General features: G+C 33.1%; 1 protein-coding gene across 1 annotated transcript; it reads right to left on the bottom strand.

Moving 5' to 3' along the window:
* Positions 1 to 385: 385 nt before the first annotated feature.
* LOC131857472 (LRR receptor-like serine/threonine-protein kinase FLS2) lies at positions 386 to 3,648 on the bottom strand. The gene is made up of 2 exons (XM_059210111.1): positions 2,863 to 3,648; positions 386 to 2,755 (listed from the first exon to the last, which is right to left on the bottom strand). Exons 1-2 carry the CDS (start codon positions 3,599 to 3,601, stop codon positions 606 to 608), a joined length of 2,889 nt encoding a protein of 962 aa, XP_059066094.1. The 5' UTR covers positions 3,602 to 3,648; the 3' UTR covers positions 386 to 605.
* Positions 3,649 to 16,685: the final 13,037 nt, after the last annotated feature.

The following is a 16,685-nucleotide window of genomic DNA, read 5'->3' as shown; positions in this document are numbered from 1 at the left end:
TCAAATAATCAAAAAAAAAATTTAAAAATTTAATAATCATTATGCACCATATAATCATTCGCACTACATAATCATTTGTCAAGTGATTCACATGATTCCTTATTTCCTATAATTTATTTTAGTAGAGAAACCACAATTGACTATACAAAACAAGAACATATAACTATTCGTAAATATAGACAAAATTCCTTAAAACTATAAATCAAATTAAACTAAAATATAAAATATTTAAATAATATGTAATTGAAAAGTACTTTTAAGAATACTTGTAAACCTTTTCATTATATAAATTTTACATTCAACACAATCTTATAATATTCAAAATATTCACTAAAACAACTTAAAGTTAAAAGACTATTAACTATTTTCTAAACACAATACAACCTTAAAACTAATCCATATGCACATTAATTAATATGTTAAGGACAGGAGAATATATCATTTGTGAACACAACTCATCATACTGTACGTTGATTATTCAGCTTGGCGAGGAGAATAAAGTACTTCCTATACCTTATACTAGCCTGCATATAAAATTAACTGCTGAAAACTCCAAGGCGGAAATGAAAACTAAAGAGCTTGAAACTGAAGAATAAACGATGCAACTAAGCTGTGGCTGTGCCTGTCGATGTAGATGAGTGAAATGTAAAACGAGGGCTGTAACTCAAACTCCAACTACATGTTTGGGAATTCGCAAATCCATAAAAGCCTCTGCTTTTGAGTGCCATAATGCAAAGCCAAAGTGTGTTCCACCATATTATCACTGAGATTGTTCCAGCAAAGGCAATCCCGAAGCCCAACCCCATAGCAACCATGGACACATTTTCATCAATTGCAGTCCATATTGATTTGAAATTGTTCGCTAAAGGCGAGGCGGATGGCACAACAGAAGTCTTGTTTGGGCTGCAACTCTGTAGAGGTCCCCCGCATAAACATCTATTTTTCTGGAAATACTTGGCAGTGAATGTCTGTAACTGCGTTCCTCTGGGTATCTGTCCACAAAGAGTGTTATTAGATAGATCCAAATAGGCCAACAGGGACAATAGAGAGAGGTCCTCAGGAATTTGCCCTTCCAGCATATTTTGAGACAAATCCAACTGCTCCAAAGTCCATATATGTCCAAGAGAAGCTGGTATCTTACCACTGAAATGGTTCCCAGAGAGATTTAGTAATCTCAGGCTGCTCAAATTCTTTATGCTTTCTGGTATCTGCCCGCTGAGATTGTTACTTGACAAATCAAGTATGGTGTTCGCTGCCAATACATACTCCAGCCTGTACTCATGTTTTTTTATTACTATGCGTATATCTTCATATAGGCTGCTTCCAGACACTTGCGGATCTCCGCGCTTCGCAAATCCCTGGAGATTCTCAAGATTAGATGGTATTTGACCATCAAACTTATTGTTTGATAAATCCAACACCTGCAAACTAGTGAGTCTTACCATCCACGCTGGAAAAGTACCTTGAAGCTGATTATACCCAAGGCTCAAAACTCTCAATTCCTGAAAATTCGCCAGGTACAAAGGAAGTGCACCTCTCAAATGGTTCCTTCTGAAATCCAAAAGCTGAAGCTTCGTACATTTGGCCAAAGATACGGGCAGAGTCCCGGAGAAGTTATTGGTGTTTGCTGACAACACTTCCAGAGAAGGAGGATAATTGATATCGAAACTTCCATTCAAGGAATTGTTCGACAGCTTTATCTTCCTTAAAGATTTGCAGTTGGTAAGTGTCCGGGGAATTCCACCGGACAAAGAGTTACTGGATAGTATCAGCTCTGTCATTAAGGGGCAGCTGCCCATAGAGAATGGAATATTTCCTGTCAGCATATTCTGGGACAAAATCAGGCGGTTGAGTGCAGTGCATTGAGTGATACCCTCAGGAATCTTTCCATCCAAGCTGTTGTCTGAAAAATCTAACACCTGCACTGACATCAAACCACTGATACTTTCTGGGATACTCCCGTTTATATCATTGCTCGTGATTAACAGCTCCCTAACACTCTTGAGTTTACCAATACTGTCAGGTATTGGACCAATCAAATTGTTAAACTGAAGATACAAGGTTTCTAAATATTGGAGATCTCCCACGGACTCAGGAATAATGCCAGTCAGATTGTTTGAATACAATTGCAAGAGTTTCAATTTTTGGAGGCTTCCTATATCTTTGGGAACTAACCCTGTCAATTGGTTAGTGTCCAAGGAAAGTTTTTCAAGCTTGGTCAGGTTAATTATTACTTGGGGTATGGTGCCGTGTAAAAGGTTTGTACCCAGATTTAGAGATTTTAGCTCTCTCAAATTTCCGAAGCCATCGGAAAGGGTTCCCGTGAATCTGTTTTTACCAAGATCTAAGAAAATTAATTGGGTGAGATTGAAGATGAATTCTGGAATTGTCCCATTAAAACTGTTAAATATTAAATCAAGGGTGGACATAGGAAGCATGGCAATACTTGTGGGCAATGGTCCGGTAATATGGTGGTATCCCACATCAAGCCACTCAAGACTAGTACAGTTTCCTATTTCTGGAGGTATAGAGCCTATGATCCCTCCTGGGCCATACAGTGATAATTGGCCAAGATGTTTCAAATTTCCTAGTTCAGCTGGTATACTGCCATATAGCTGGGCATAACCCCCAATAAACAATACTTCCAAGGAGGAACAATTACCAAGGGCTGCAGGGATTTGGGTTTTCAACTTGTTATCGTTCACGGAAATATACTGCAATTTGTCAAGCCTCCCCAATTCGGGTGGAATGCTTCCTGTCAAGTTATTATAACCAAAACCAGCAAAATTATAATTCAGGAGTATTATTTACAGAACGGGATGCAATGTTCACTTCAAAGGAGAGAGATGAGAGTTCGTTTACCTGTGAGATTGTTAACACCAAGTACCAAATCAAGAAGGGACGTGCAGTTGCTCAGAGAAACTGGAATGTTTCCACTTAGATCATTGTAGGACAAGCGAAGATACTCTAAACTGCCGAGACCACCGAATTGTGCAGGGATATTCCCGGTCAAGTTGTTAACAGAAAGTCTTATCCACTCAAGGTGTGTGCAATTAGCAAGAGATGTGGGAATGGAGCCCATCAGCAGATTTGTTTTAAGGTCGAGTAACCTCAACGATTTCAGTTGGCCAAGCTGAGGTGGAATTTTCCCCATCAAAGAATTGCTTGAGAGATTCAGAATGCCTAATAAAGATAGATTCCCTATGTAGGGAGAAATGGTACCTTGCAATCCCAGCTGTGGGAGAATGATGGCCACCACTCTTTGGGTATGCTTTCTACACACAACACCATTCCATGAGCACAGGTTTCCTGAATTGGTAGATGTCCAGTTGATAAGCGACTGCATAGGGTCGGCTGTAATACTATTTCTGAAAGAGAGTAAGGCTTCCAAATCCCTCTTCTCCAAAACATTGTCATCGCCTTTTTCCAGAAGCATACGTCTTCTGACAACAGAAAACATTCCGTCCATGGAAGGCCTATGTAAAGCAGAGACATGAGGAGAATTGGAGGTGTTGTGAATGGGTATTACGGAGGCAGTGGTTGACGCGAATACCAGAGCCAAGGTTAACAACAGCATTTGAATCAATATACTTGTCGTCATTTGCCCGCCCTCAATTTCTTAACAAGCCATCCAGCGAGTGATAACATTTATAGAGGATGCTAAACATTCATTTTTAGTACGCCATATCGAGTCAACCAGGGCAAATAATCGCAAATGCTTTTCCAAGGACTTTACGCTGTGTTCACACCAGCAAGCCAATGACTTAAACACATTGCCGTCCGTTGATTTATTATGCCGTGTGCGAGCTAATAGTACTTTACCATGATCTCAGATGCTTCGTAGTCTTGGTCTCTGTTGATTTGTTTTGCCGTGTTCAAGCTAGTAGTACTTTTCATTGATCTCGTATACTTCGTTTTTAAGTGCTAATTTTCCCGACACTCAAAGTCAACACAATACTATACACTATCTTTTAGGGGAGAGGGTCAGAAGTTGTAGAGGATTCAATATTTGTACATTTACTTGTATTTATAATTTTCAATTTACAATATATTTATACTATATATTGTAAATAAATAATATGTAAATAAAAAAATTATTAAATGTTGATCAAAATGGATCAATATGTAGACTCAAGAGAACCTGTAAATGTTATATGAAAAAGACATAAATATATTCATTAACAAGTAAAATAAATCATTTTTTATTTCCATAAAATATCATAGCTATCCACTAAAAGTGTATCATATATAAAATAAGATGCTCACTTAAACAAGTATTGTTATCATAGTGAAAAAATAATATTCTTATGTGTACAACTATTGGGGTACCAATGTATAGAATGTGAACACAATAAATACCTTTTTTTTTTCCATGAAATGTGAGAGATTGTATGAAGTTTTTAGTGTTCACTAGTTGGTCACTTTGTGTTCAACATAAGTTGTATTTTATATAATAATATGTTGTTTTTATAACATCAAATGTTTTTTTTGTGTTCAACTATTGGTCCTTTGGTGTTGGATATAAAAGCTAGAGATATAACACATATATTATTACTAAAAGGTATTTGGTCCATTCAAAACTGCATATAAGCTATATTTAACATAATAATATGATATTATACTAATTACAAATGATATGTTTTTATTCAACTACTAGGAATTTTTAGATTAAATTTTGGTCGAATCTTTAAAAAGTCATTTTTGTACACTTCTCACTAGACATGCTATTTTGATGAGTTGCATGATGAATCATGCCTTCAAACCTTAGTTGTAGATAGTTAAGTGTACATTTTATATCTAAAAAAAACCGGAGGTTTTACGATATTTCATGTGATGGCTACGTGTTGATGTAGTTAGCCTTCACAACTACTAGTCCCTCCCCCTAATCCATGTTTTTCATTTTAAACAGCATATGCTTTTGTTAAAATTATGTCTTTGAAATGTTACCATCGTATAAATAATTTTTTAAAGGAGGATCTTTTGGTTTAATCTGTTATATTGTAAAAATTTTACGATGTTTTGTATGTAACTAGACTTTAGAATATCTAGAGCAAGAATAGTATTCACTTCCAAATATGATTCACATTTATCAAACTAAATAAGTACAATTATAAAATAAAGATAGACAATTCATAATAAATTTATATTAATTAATTGAAGGAATTCATAATTTCATAAACTATAATATATATCTTATATACTTGAGATTCTTATATAGTTGAGATGGGAAAAGTTTCATTCAGATTCATACTCTCTTGCACCCTACATTTCCTTCTTTGTACCTTACATTTCATTTTTCATCAAATGATAGTCGAGAAAGGTTAATAATATTTATTTAAAATTAATACATCATATAATACTCATCGGAGTAATGAATTTTCTATTTTTTTTCAAAATTAAGTTGAAATTAAATATTTTAAAATCAAAATTTAAAAAAACCAAATATTTTTTTTTACAAATGTATTAATTTTTTAATTCAATTTTTTATTTTTATTGAAATTCAAAAAGTTCCAACAATTATTCCTCTTATAGTGAATGCATTATTTTTTATTAGATAAGGTTTTCAATCTATATGATCATACTTTTGGTATATTTTCGATGGCTCGACAAGAAATCATATTTTACAATAATCATGTCATCTGAGAAATTTTCAATTACTAGAATCAAATTATTAATGAGACCACTTTCTAGCTCAATTAACGATGTGTTCAATTTTTCTTAGGTAGGGAATCATTTCAAACTTTATAAATTACACATATTTGAATATATTTGATCCATGTCTAGTTTATGGATCCAAAGATACTTTATATATATATATATATATATATATATATATATATATATATATATATATATATATATATATATATATATATATATATATATATATATCTATCTTCAAGATTCAAATTTCTTAGCAAATTAGCTAGCTTAGTTTTCATATATATTGAGGTGATTCTTAGAAACAAAGTGACAATGTGCTTAAATATTCTTTGTGTGGCTATGGGACATTTAATTCTTGGAGAACTTTAATGCACTTTTTTTATCATAGTATATAATTGTGATATTAGGTTTTGGTTCTAAATAGCCTTATGAATATGGGATTAGCAAGAATCTATTGATCAAAAGCTAGTATTGAAAAGACATTCAAGTCTAGAAAGTGCACACTCAAACATTAATGAAAAAAAATGTAATATATAGTCTATATATTAATAATTTTACTCGATGAAATGATTGAACTTTCAATAATATGTACAAATTTATGGAGAGATTAATTGCCACGGAAAATAGCAACTATTGTCTAGGATATGTGCATGCAATCTCCATGTACGATAGCACACCTAATAAATCTTATCTACAAAAGAAATTGTGCACAAGCAATATTATCTAGAAAGAATATCTACAATAAAACATGCACCTTCATTGCATCTAGGTGAATATAAAGAGATTAGGCCTTCACAAAAAGGCTTGATGAGGTACCCAAGTACACAAATATTCTCACAAAGTGGAGAAAGGAAGAAAAGGTAGTGGGAAAATCTCACCACTAAAAGAGATAAAAAGGAAAGAGCTCTCTAGAAGATAAGAAGAACAAAAAGTAGCCTATGAGGAAAAATTCTCTCAATAAGACAAAATAAATGAGGGTCTACAACCCCCACCAAGATAAAGTCTCCTAAAATGATTTTCTATTATTGATAGTACATGTTGAATATGATACAACATCATTTAGCAACATTCATCCTCTTATGAATATATAGAATTGTAGAAGTATGCAAATTATATTCGAATTCTTGAGAGAAATATGTAAGAAAAAAATTGAAAAATTATGAAGTCTTTGAACTCTAATCATGTTTCTCTAAGATTAAGCTAAACTATTTATTTTTCCATGCAAGATTTTGAAATAGTAACAACCGAAGTGTGATATTTATTTGGATGAAAACCCTAATGTCTTGAGACAGTACAATGAAGTGGCAAAGAAAGATCAAAATTGTCCAAATTATGAATACAAGTGTAAACCTACTAGAGAGAATCTAAAGTAGAAACGAAGAAGATAATATCTTTGTCTATTGTTTGGTGAAGGTGGTATAATAACCATAAATGAGCTAGAGGTATATAAAGAGGAAACATATGTATTCGTGTTTTTGGGATATTCAAGAATTTTCCAATAATCATGTTACTTTTATGTATCACTAAGGATTATCAACATGATGAAGGGAGAGAACCATATCCATAGTAGGATAATTTGATAATTGTGGTTCAGTGAATCTCCATACATTTCACATAGTGTGGTCTATAGAGTGCACAAGAACTAAACTTGTGATACAACCCATGAGGTTGTATCCCAAACAAATAAATTAATTAATTATAAGAAATAAAAATTATGTTCTCCATGTAGATTTCTTCCAACATGCACCTAGTTCAGTAATAATTTCATATAAATGTGACAGTACATCGATACATTGGTGATACTCTAGGATATCATCATGCCACAACTTATAATTTTATTCTTTCAAATAAATATTAGAGGGATTTTTTATCCCTAATTTAGATTTAAATTGTGCATTACATTATAAAAATTTATATTAGCTCATTGATTACAAAAAAATGCATGCAATCTCAAATAAAAGTAGCACTTTATAAGTTTAATGCATGAGCACTAGCCCAAATTTCTGGTACTTTTTTATTTTGTGCATAGGAAAGTGTTGCCTAATTTGGTAGTTACCAATTTAAGTTAAATTTAAAATGGAAAAAGCTAAATTTTAATGTCTATTATGCAAAAGACAAAGAAAAAATAAATAAGTTGTAGATATAATATATTAAAATAAGACTTTAATTCACCATATTTAACTCCGATGACTTGTATAGAGGAATTAAAATCTTGTATCTATAAATAAATTTTAATGCATCCTCGTAAAAATTTCTTAACTTCTTTTCCAAATGCGCCGAGGAGAAAACTACATGACACACATAAGGAAACTGCATGATCAATAGTAAGAAAATCTCATGCAATTACCATTTGAAGCCATCTACCATAGTTAAATTTTAATAGGTGAATAAAATTTATGCCATTTCAAAAAGAACTAACTTGTGAAAAGAAGACTTGATGCGTTGATAGAAATAGCAAGAATCATCAACCTGAACTACTTTTCTTTCAAAACACATTCCTACTAAAGGAAATCGATGTCTTTTCAAAATTTGTTCAAGGGTAAAGATGAAAATCCAAACTTTTTAATGACTTTGTATGTATCCAAACTACTTTTGAATAAACCATAAGCTTCCCACATGTTCAAATTACTCAAATATCCTTCATAAGGTGAAAGAAAGAAAGGGAAAACGAAAAATCTCTCATATGCCCTAGAGACCAAAATCAAATTTAAAAAATGTATGACAATTTATACAACAATAGTTAGAAATAAATATTTGATAAATTTTTAATATAATCAATATTAATCTTCTTGATCAAATGAACAAGGATTTATTCTTTAAAATTAATTCCATAAATTTCTTGATCATAAAATCAAGGATATACCATTCAAATGATCAGATGCTAGGAGATCTTTATAGTAGGCTCAATAAATTGATATCTTTGACATAAAGAGCACAATCTAGAAATTATACAAAATTATCATCCAACTCCATGCAAATTGAAAAATTAACATTCAATATCTATATTAAGAAAAAATATTTTTAACTTCATGCTAAAATTATGCATGCAATTCTACTCATGCAAACTGCCATAAATTGAATATCCCAACAATCTTCCTATTTATTTCAACCACTAATTGATTCAACATAATAATAATGATATTTTCTTCCAACATGACTTTTATTACCTCCTTCATATATGCATTATGTCGAAATATCCATGTGGACTATTAATTCTTGGTTTCTAACTCCAAGCAATTTCTACAAATTGGATAAAACATCCTCACTTGAATTTGTATCAATGGCATTGAATAATTTTTGTGAGTTTCACAAGATCAATTATCTTCTTCTATTGTCACTTCTTCAATCATATTGTGACTTACTCTTACAGATTTATATGTTCCTCTTTCTCAAAGATGGCTTTAAATATAGAAAATAATGCCAAATATTCTCATTGACTTTGGTCTCTTACTTTGAGTGTCAACTTCGCCTTCTTGGAGGTTTCTTCTACATTGACATAGGTTTTGACTTTCTTGGTTGTAATCTAAACAACATACAAATGAAACAAGTTATTAACCCAAATATTCTACTATGTCAACTTCATGTATTTTATTTTATTTTATTTATGAATACTTCTATATCGTACATGCAATAATGAATCCTCATGAAAAAAATGTACCATACACATCAAGAAGGAACAACAATATCTATATTTCAATAATATCATGCATATAAATTATTTTTCTAAATATTTTATTCATTTCAATGCAATACTATCAGTATTCAATATGTAATTCTTAATAAAAATTAAACCAAAGCAAGTGGGAAAGAGGAATCTATCCTTTTGTGATAGGTGTAAAAGCACCTAGGAGGCTCTATCTCCATCGCAACTCAAGTTGTTCAACATTGATTTAAATCCTATCTAAATCTATAAGTACTTATGTACACATACCCCAAGCACTATTTAACTTGAGGCTATTGTGATCTCTCATTGCATTTCAACATAGTAAAATCAAGGCTTTAGTGTTTAACCTACTCCTTTAATACTCAATACACATCATCCACATAAATAAAAATAAATAAATGAATTAACTCTAATATTTACAAAATATAATAATAATATTTTTTAAATATTAAGTACTTATTCTAGAAAAATAATGTTACAATATTATCTCTAATGCCTTATAAATATCAATAATTAAATTATAAAGTATAATTACAAATTATGATAAAATAAAATATCATAATCAACTTATGTTCATCACTAATTCACATCATCATCTACAAGTCAAAGGATTGAACATAGCTTAGCCATTTTACCTCCCAAATATGAAGCTATACTTCCCCTAAGTTCTTATGCCTTTGAAATTACTCAACCCTACACAAAATACCTAGCTATGAAGAAAAAATGTTGGGATGGAAACCCTGGCGCAACCTAATATATCTACATGCATATCTAAATAATGATAATATAATGCCCTACTATCATGGTCCAATGAAAATTTCATGATCATGAGATATTTACTCATTCCAATTCATTTGTTCATTTGTGTCTGCCCAAAGAAGTTGTGTTACTTTTGGTAGTTTGTGCACCTTTTTATCTTTCCATAATGTTGTATATGCTAGTCTTGTAAGCCCTTTAAGGGGCAGTGAGCTCCTTGGCCTTGTGCCTAAACATTGTATTCATTTATCATATTCTAATTTTTATTCTAACCATATATTTTCGTTGTTTAGGGTTTTCTACATAATTTTGATGTTCATGTGTTTCATATTCTCTATGATTTCATGTTTCATAATTATAGTGATAAGTTAATTTTTCTTTAAAGTTTAATAGGCCAAAGGTTAAGTGTTTCAAGGTTTAAACTGATTAATCCCCCCCCCCAGCCCTATGGTGTGTTCAACAATTGGCATCAAAGCCTAATTCCTCTTAGAAGAGCTTAATTTCAAAGCACACAAAGTTGATGGCAGAAATTACTATTATTAGAAAGAAAGAATTGAATTTTAGTTGGAATCTTTGCTGACTGAAAAATGGGAAAGAGTTAAGAATGGATATAGTGATCTAAAAAATTATCCTCAGACTCTTGATGAACTCAAGGCACACAAGAACAACTTCAAGGCTAATGTTTCTATTTTTAGCTAACATAGTGATGCGATATAGTCCAAAGTTCTTGGGTTGAAATATGTTAAAGAGGTCTGACAAAAGATTAATAGTATATATGAAGGTTATGAGAATCCAAGTTGACAAATCTAAAGCACAACTTTGAGAACTTCAAAATTTCTGATTGAGAGCATGGAAAGCTATATATACTACACAAATGACATTATGAGTCATAATAAGGGTATTGGTTGTAAATTTGAAGAAAGTGATACTATGAGAAAAGTGATTCTAACACTTCCTAAATGCTACAAACCTATGAAGTATAATATTGAAGAAAGCCATGATACGGACAAGTACACTTTGGATTAGTTTTATGGCTCACTCTTTGCACTTGAGATTGATGAGCTAGATGAGTCGTGAAAATAGAAGATTATGATGCATTCAAAGGTCACAGAAAGATTCAAGATGGACCTGTATCAAGTATTTGAGTGGATGAGATAGAAGAAAACTTTGTAATAAGACTACATAGAGGATTCAAAAAGAACAAAGGTGGCTTACCCTTCAAATATTTTAATTATGAAATAATTGGTTATTATGCTTCTAAATGTACTTAAGAAGGCCAAGTTAGAAGATTTGATGATGATGATGATGATGATGATGATGATGATGATGATGATGATGATGATGATGATGATGATGATGATGATGATGATGATGATGACGACGATGACGATGACGATGACGATGACGATGATGATGACGATGACCATGACCATGACCATGACGATGACCATGACCATGACGATGACGACGATGATGATGATGATGATGATGATGATGATGATGATGATGATGATGATGATGATGATGATGATGATGATGATGACTATGACGATGACAATGACGATGATGATGATGATGACGATGATGATGACGATGACGATGATGATGACGATGATGATGATGATCATGATGATCATGATGACAATGATGATGACGATGACGATGACGATGACGATGACGATGACGATGACGATGATGATGACGATGACGATGACGATGACGATGATGATGATGATAATGATGATGATGATGACAATGATGATGACGATGACGATGACGATGACGATGACGATGACGATGATGATGATGATAATGATGATGATGACGATGACAATAACGATCATGATGATGATGACGATGATGATGATGATGACGATGACGACGACGATGATGATGATGATGATGATGATGATGATGATGATGATGATGATAAGGGAAAAGAAAATCATATATGGAATAATAAAAATACGAGAATAAATGACAAACACAACTATGTGTTTTCAAACATGTTTACTGGGAAACTAGCACGTGTGTTGACTGGGATACCAACCTGGCCTGTCATTCTGATAAAATCATTACCATTTATGGTGAGATTAATCTTGCGTTTGAGGCAAAATCCTTGTTTGAACTAGACTGTATTCAGATGAAGCAATGTGGCATCATTAATCATAATTATTAATGTCTTTCCCCCTTTTTTCGATGACTAATCATAGCGGCGGTTTTGATTATTTATTTAATAGTCATATCATATTAACAGGGCATGGATTCTGGGTTATTTTTTAGAGCAATAATAGAAGCCAGAGAGGAAATATCAGAGCCGATATTAGGAATTCCGGTGATTTTGAGGGAAATATGGGATGGAAGAAAAAGAGGTTTGAACCAACTTCTTGCTCGGATTGGAAGAAGAACAATGAGGTATGGGAGATTCTTCAAGAGGGAGGCTTAAGTGTTTGCATGGAGAGGCTCTACGACAAAGAACCTATAGTTACCAAGCATTTCATTAAGAATTGGAAGAATAGAAAGGTTATGGTTGGCACCCAGATGATGATGGTGGATGAAGATATCATTGCTAAAACTAAAGGGATGGTGAAACATGGTATTAAATTTTATAGAGATCGAAGTGTTTCTGATAAGGCGGGAGATAGATTTCTTATCACGGATGGTGAAAAAAGGAAATTGGTGAAGGTAGCTAACTCCTACCACTCCCCTAAGCATATTTGTAGGCCATGGAGGTTTGTGCAGTTTGCTACCATCACCTACATTCCTTTGGATGGAAGATTCATGAGGGCTTACAGACACCCTTTCGTCCTTCTTAACCACTTCCGCCATGGTGAAAAGGTAAGCATGCCCTATTATTTAGCTTGTTCTATGGATCATACCATTAAAGAAATGCAGAAAGACCCTCAGGGTGACCATGCTCTTCATCAAGGTCTTATGGTTTTAGTTTACAAATTATTGAAAGGGAAATCCATTGAGAAACCCATTAGAGATAAAAACACCAAGGATGATGACACGGAAACTGAGTATAGTGGTTTCAACTTCAACTTTGAAACTAAAGGTGAGTCTGAGGATATCAACAAAAAGGGGAGGACTAAGGGGAAAAGAAAGAGGACTATTGTTGATTCTGACATCTCAGACTTTGAGGATGAGTCCTTTGATGATAAATTCATGAAAAGGAAGAAAGGAAAGGGAATGGGAAAACAAACCCAGAGGAACAAGAATGCCCATAGGGGGACTAACAAGGTAAAAAGGCAGATATTGATTGCTTCTGATGAGGATGCAGAGGAGGATAAAAATGACAATATGAAGGGTAAGGAGGAGGATGACATTTCGGATGTGGATTGTGGTGAGGACATGAGTACTCAAGGATTGCAGAATGAGGGCCAAGAGAATAAAATGGGAAATCCTAGCAACTGTCATGGGGATAATGATAGTATTAAGGGATTTTGTGAAACTATCAGCAAAATTGTGAAAGATATCAGCAACCTAAAGAATGATATTAATGTTATAAAAAATGCTACGATAGGCGAGAAGCCTCTTTCTGAAAATGTTAAAGAATTAGTGGTTGCTATCAACAATGCTGAAGCTATTGAGGCCATGGTCAGTAAAATTCTTGAAACAAAAAAGAAGGTTAAGGAAATGGAAGGGAATAGAGAGGAAAATGGGCTGGAAACTACCATGAACAACCTGGTCAATAGAGTCAACAAGAAGGAATTAACTGTGAAGAGGATTTCCGAACAAAATTTATAGATTCTGAAGGCCTCTGTGGATAATATGAATATTCTGATCAATAGATTTGATAACATTAAAGACAAGGAGGGTGACAAGGACCAGGTGGAGAAAAAGGGTCATGAGAAGAGAACTAGGGCCAACACCAGGAATCAAGGTGATATCAAGGGATGAGAGCTAGATGAATTGAAGAACTATGTGGACAACATGAAGCAGATGGCTGTTTATGCAGAAGATATTATGCGAAATATTTAGTTGTCTTTGTCTCTGCCTTTGTCTTTGTGCTGTCCTTTGGCTATCCTTTAGCTGTCTTTGTGCCACTTTTTGTGTTTCGAGTTCCCTTTTTGTTGTGGTTGGGAACAGTTTTTTGTTTGGGTGATCAAGCATGATTTTCTTATGTTTTAAAGCTTTATCTTTCTCCTGATATGTATTAAGGTTCGGGTTCCTTTCAAAAACCTGGTTTTACTTAATGAAAACTATAAGAATAATTTTATTCAATGGATACTCATTCATTTGAAGAGGAAGATGGAAATAATTCAAATGTAAAATTAATATTTATATCTATAGAAGAGAAGAATGATGAAAGATTTGGTAACCTAAAAAGAGTGGAGAGTAGTGAAAAACTAGTGAATGTTAAGACTACACTACATGTGAAAGTTGATCCTAAGGCACATGTAATTGATTCTAGATGTTTAGATCATATGATATGAGATAAATGGAAGTTTGTTGATTTTGAGAATTATGATGGTATATCCATAAAATTTGTAGGAGGGGAAATTGCACCAATTTGTGGTAAAGGTACTATTTAAATTGATTCTAAGAATAAGATTGATGATGTTTATTATATTAAGGGTGTGAGACATAATCTCATATGTGTGAGTCAGATGTGAAAAAAAGGCTATAACGTAATATTTCATGGGTTTAGATGTGCAATCAAAATAGGTAATTCTAGAATAGTACTTGTAGAAGGTACAAGAACTAATGACAATTTTTACTATGTAGAGGATAACAATGAAGGCATTTTTTTGTTGGCACAAGCTTGTGAATAATTGAATCAGATTGAGGTTGTGCCTATGACTGAGGCTATCCATGCAACTATAGAAGATAAGTATGTTGTGGAAGAAATGTTTTTGGTAAAGATGGTAGAAGAAGAGTTGAATCTGATAGATGAAAGTTGGATGTTGGAACCGGTACCTAGTTTAGTAGACAAAAGTGTGGCAGAAGATAAATAGGAATTCATAAACAAGATAAATAAAAATTTAAAAAAAAGGTGAAGGATGAAGTAAATAATTCTAATTAAAATGGTTCCCATCAGCTCCAAAACAAGAAGGTTTTCATGAGGTCTCTTTCTCTTCCTACTCATATAAGATATTTCTAATTTTTCAATGGTAATTGCTTTTGCTTTAATAATTTTAGACATAGAGAAAGTGAATATAGAAATTACAATATATCTCACCCATTTAGTGGACAATTTTATGCTTGCAACAAGGTTGGTGATAAGGATAATGAGTTCATAGGTAGGATGTGCAGAATTTGAATGGTAGGAATGTTCAGTCTTTCAATGCATATTATTATACTTGAAATAATTTTGGTCACCAGTCTTTTGAGTGTAGGAGTATCAAAAGGATTGAAACTAGGCTTTAACAAGGTCCAACTTGTTACAACTATAGTAAGATTGGATACATTGTTAGATTTTGCAGGGAGAGGAATAAGATGTTCGTTGTTGTAGTAAAGAAGATTGATGGTAATAACAAAAAAATGAATATAAAATGTGTGAAGAAATCAAAAGGGAAGGTGAAAGAAAAGTGTGAGGATGGGTTGCACCCTTTGGTCATGTCGATTCCTCTTCCAGTAGCTATATAGTGGGCAAGTGCAAGGTAATGAGTCACAAATTCGCGGAAGTCCGCGCATTGGAAAATGCGCTCTTATAAACGGGGGCCCGTTTGTGCTTCGGGCTCCCGAGCCGAAAGGTAACGGGGGCCCGTTTTGTTTAAAAGCGGGCCCCCGTTTTGCTATAAAACGGGGGCCCGCTTTTAAACAAAACGGGGGCCCGTTTTTTAGAAACGGGGGCCCGTTTTAAAAAAGGGCCCCCGTTTTGTTTAAAAGCGGGCCCCCGTTTCTAAATGGCATTTTTCCTTTTTTTCCACAATCCGCCCTTGTTTGAAAACGGGGGCCCGTTTTGTGGAAGTTGATTCCACAACCCACTACTTGGCTCGGGATTAGGCCCGGGATAGGCCTGGGATGGCCACACCTGAGACATGGACCTGCAAATTCAAATCTCCATGAATGAAAGCACAAATATGAACTTCAGAAATAGTTTACACGCCTCTAATTAGAGAATTTTTATACGAAATTAAAACCCATTTCAGATTATACTGTCTAGATTCTAAATATGTAAATTTATTTAAAAATTGATTATTTTAACTATTTTTCATTTAATTTATACTAAATCAGGTCCATAAATTTGAAATATTAACTAATTTTGTTAATTTAATAACTTTTTTATTTTAAAGAATTTTTGAAAAAAAATTATATGTCATCAATCTACACAAAATTATTTTGTATTTAAAAAAAAAAAAATCAAAAAATGTTAAGTTTACATCAAATTATGTGGGTCGTACACGTCAAATTTTTAAAAAGATAATTACGGCAATTAAAAAATTAATTAAAAAAAAAATATTAGAAAAAAAAATACAAAAAAATATGCTCATCAATCTTCAGTGTGTTACAAACCATTTCCCAAAACGGTTTGAGAAAATAATTTTAATTGTGTCAAAAAGTGTGGGTCGTACACATGCATGGTATGGTTCTGAAACAGGCATTTTTAAAACATAGTTTTCAGAACTCGATTTAAAAAGTTATTTTTTATTAT

This window comes from Cryptomeria japonica, chromosome 8 (genome assembly GCF_030272615.1).
Source record: "Cryptomeria japonica chromosome 8, Sugi_1.0, whole genome shotgun sequence".
NCBI classification, from domain to species: Eukaryota; Viridiplantae; Streptophyta; class Pinopsida; order Cupressales; family Cupressaceae; genus Cryptomeria; species Cryptomeria japonica.
This window is presented reverse-complemented; position numbering and strand designations above follow the sequence as displayed.

What these genes read in the sequence shown, in the direction of transcription:
- LOC131857472 (XM_059210111.1), bottom strand. Translation starts at nt 3,601, where the DNA reads ATGACGACAAGTATATTGATTCAAATGCTGTTGTTAACCTTGGCTCTG. An exon ending in TGGTGTTAACAATCTCACAG is followed by an intron (nt 2,756 to 2,862) that starts GTAAACGAACTC and finishes ATAACTTGACAG; the next exon opens with GAAGCATTCCACCCGAATTG.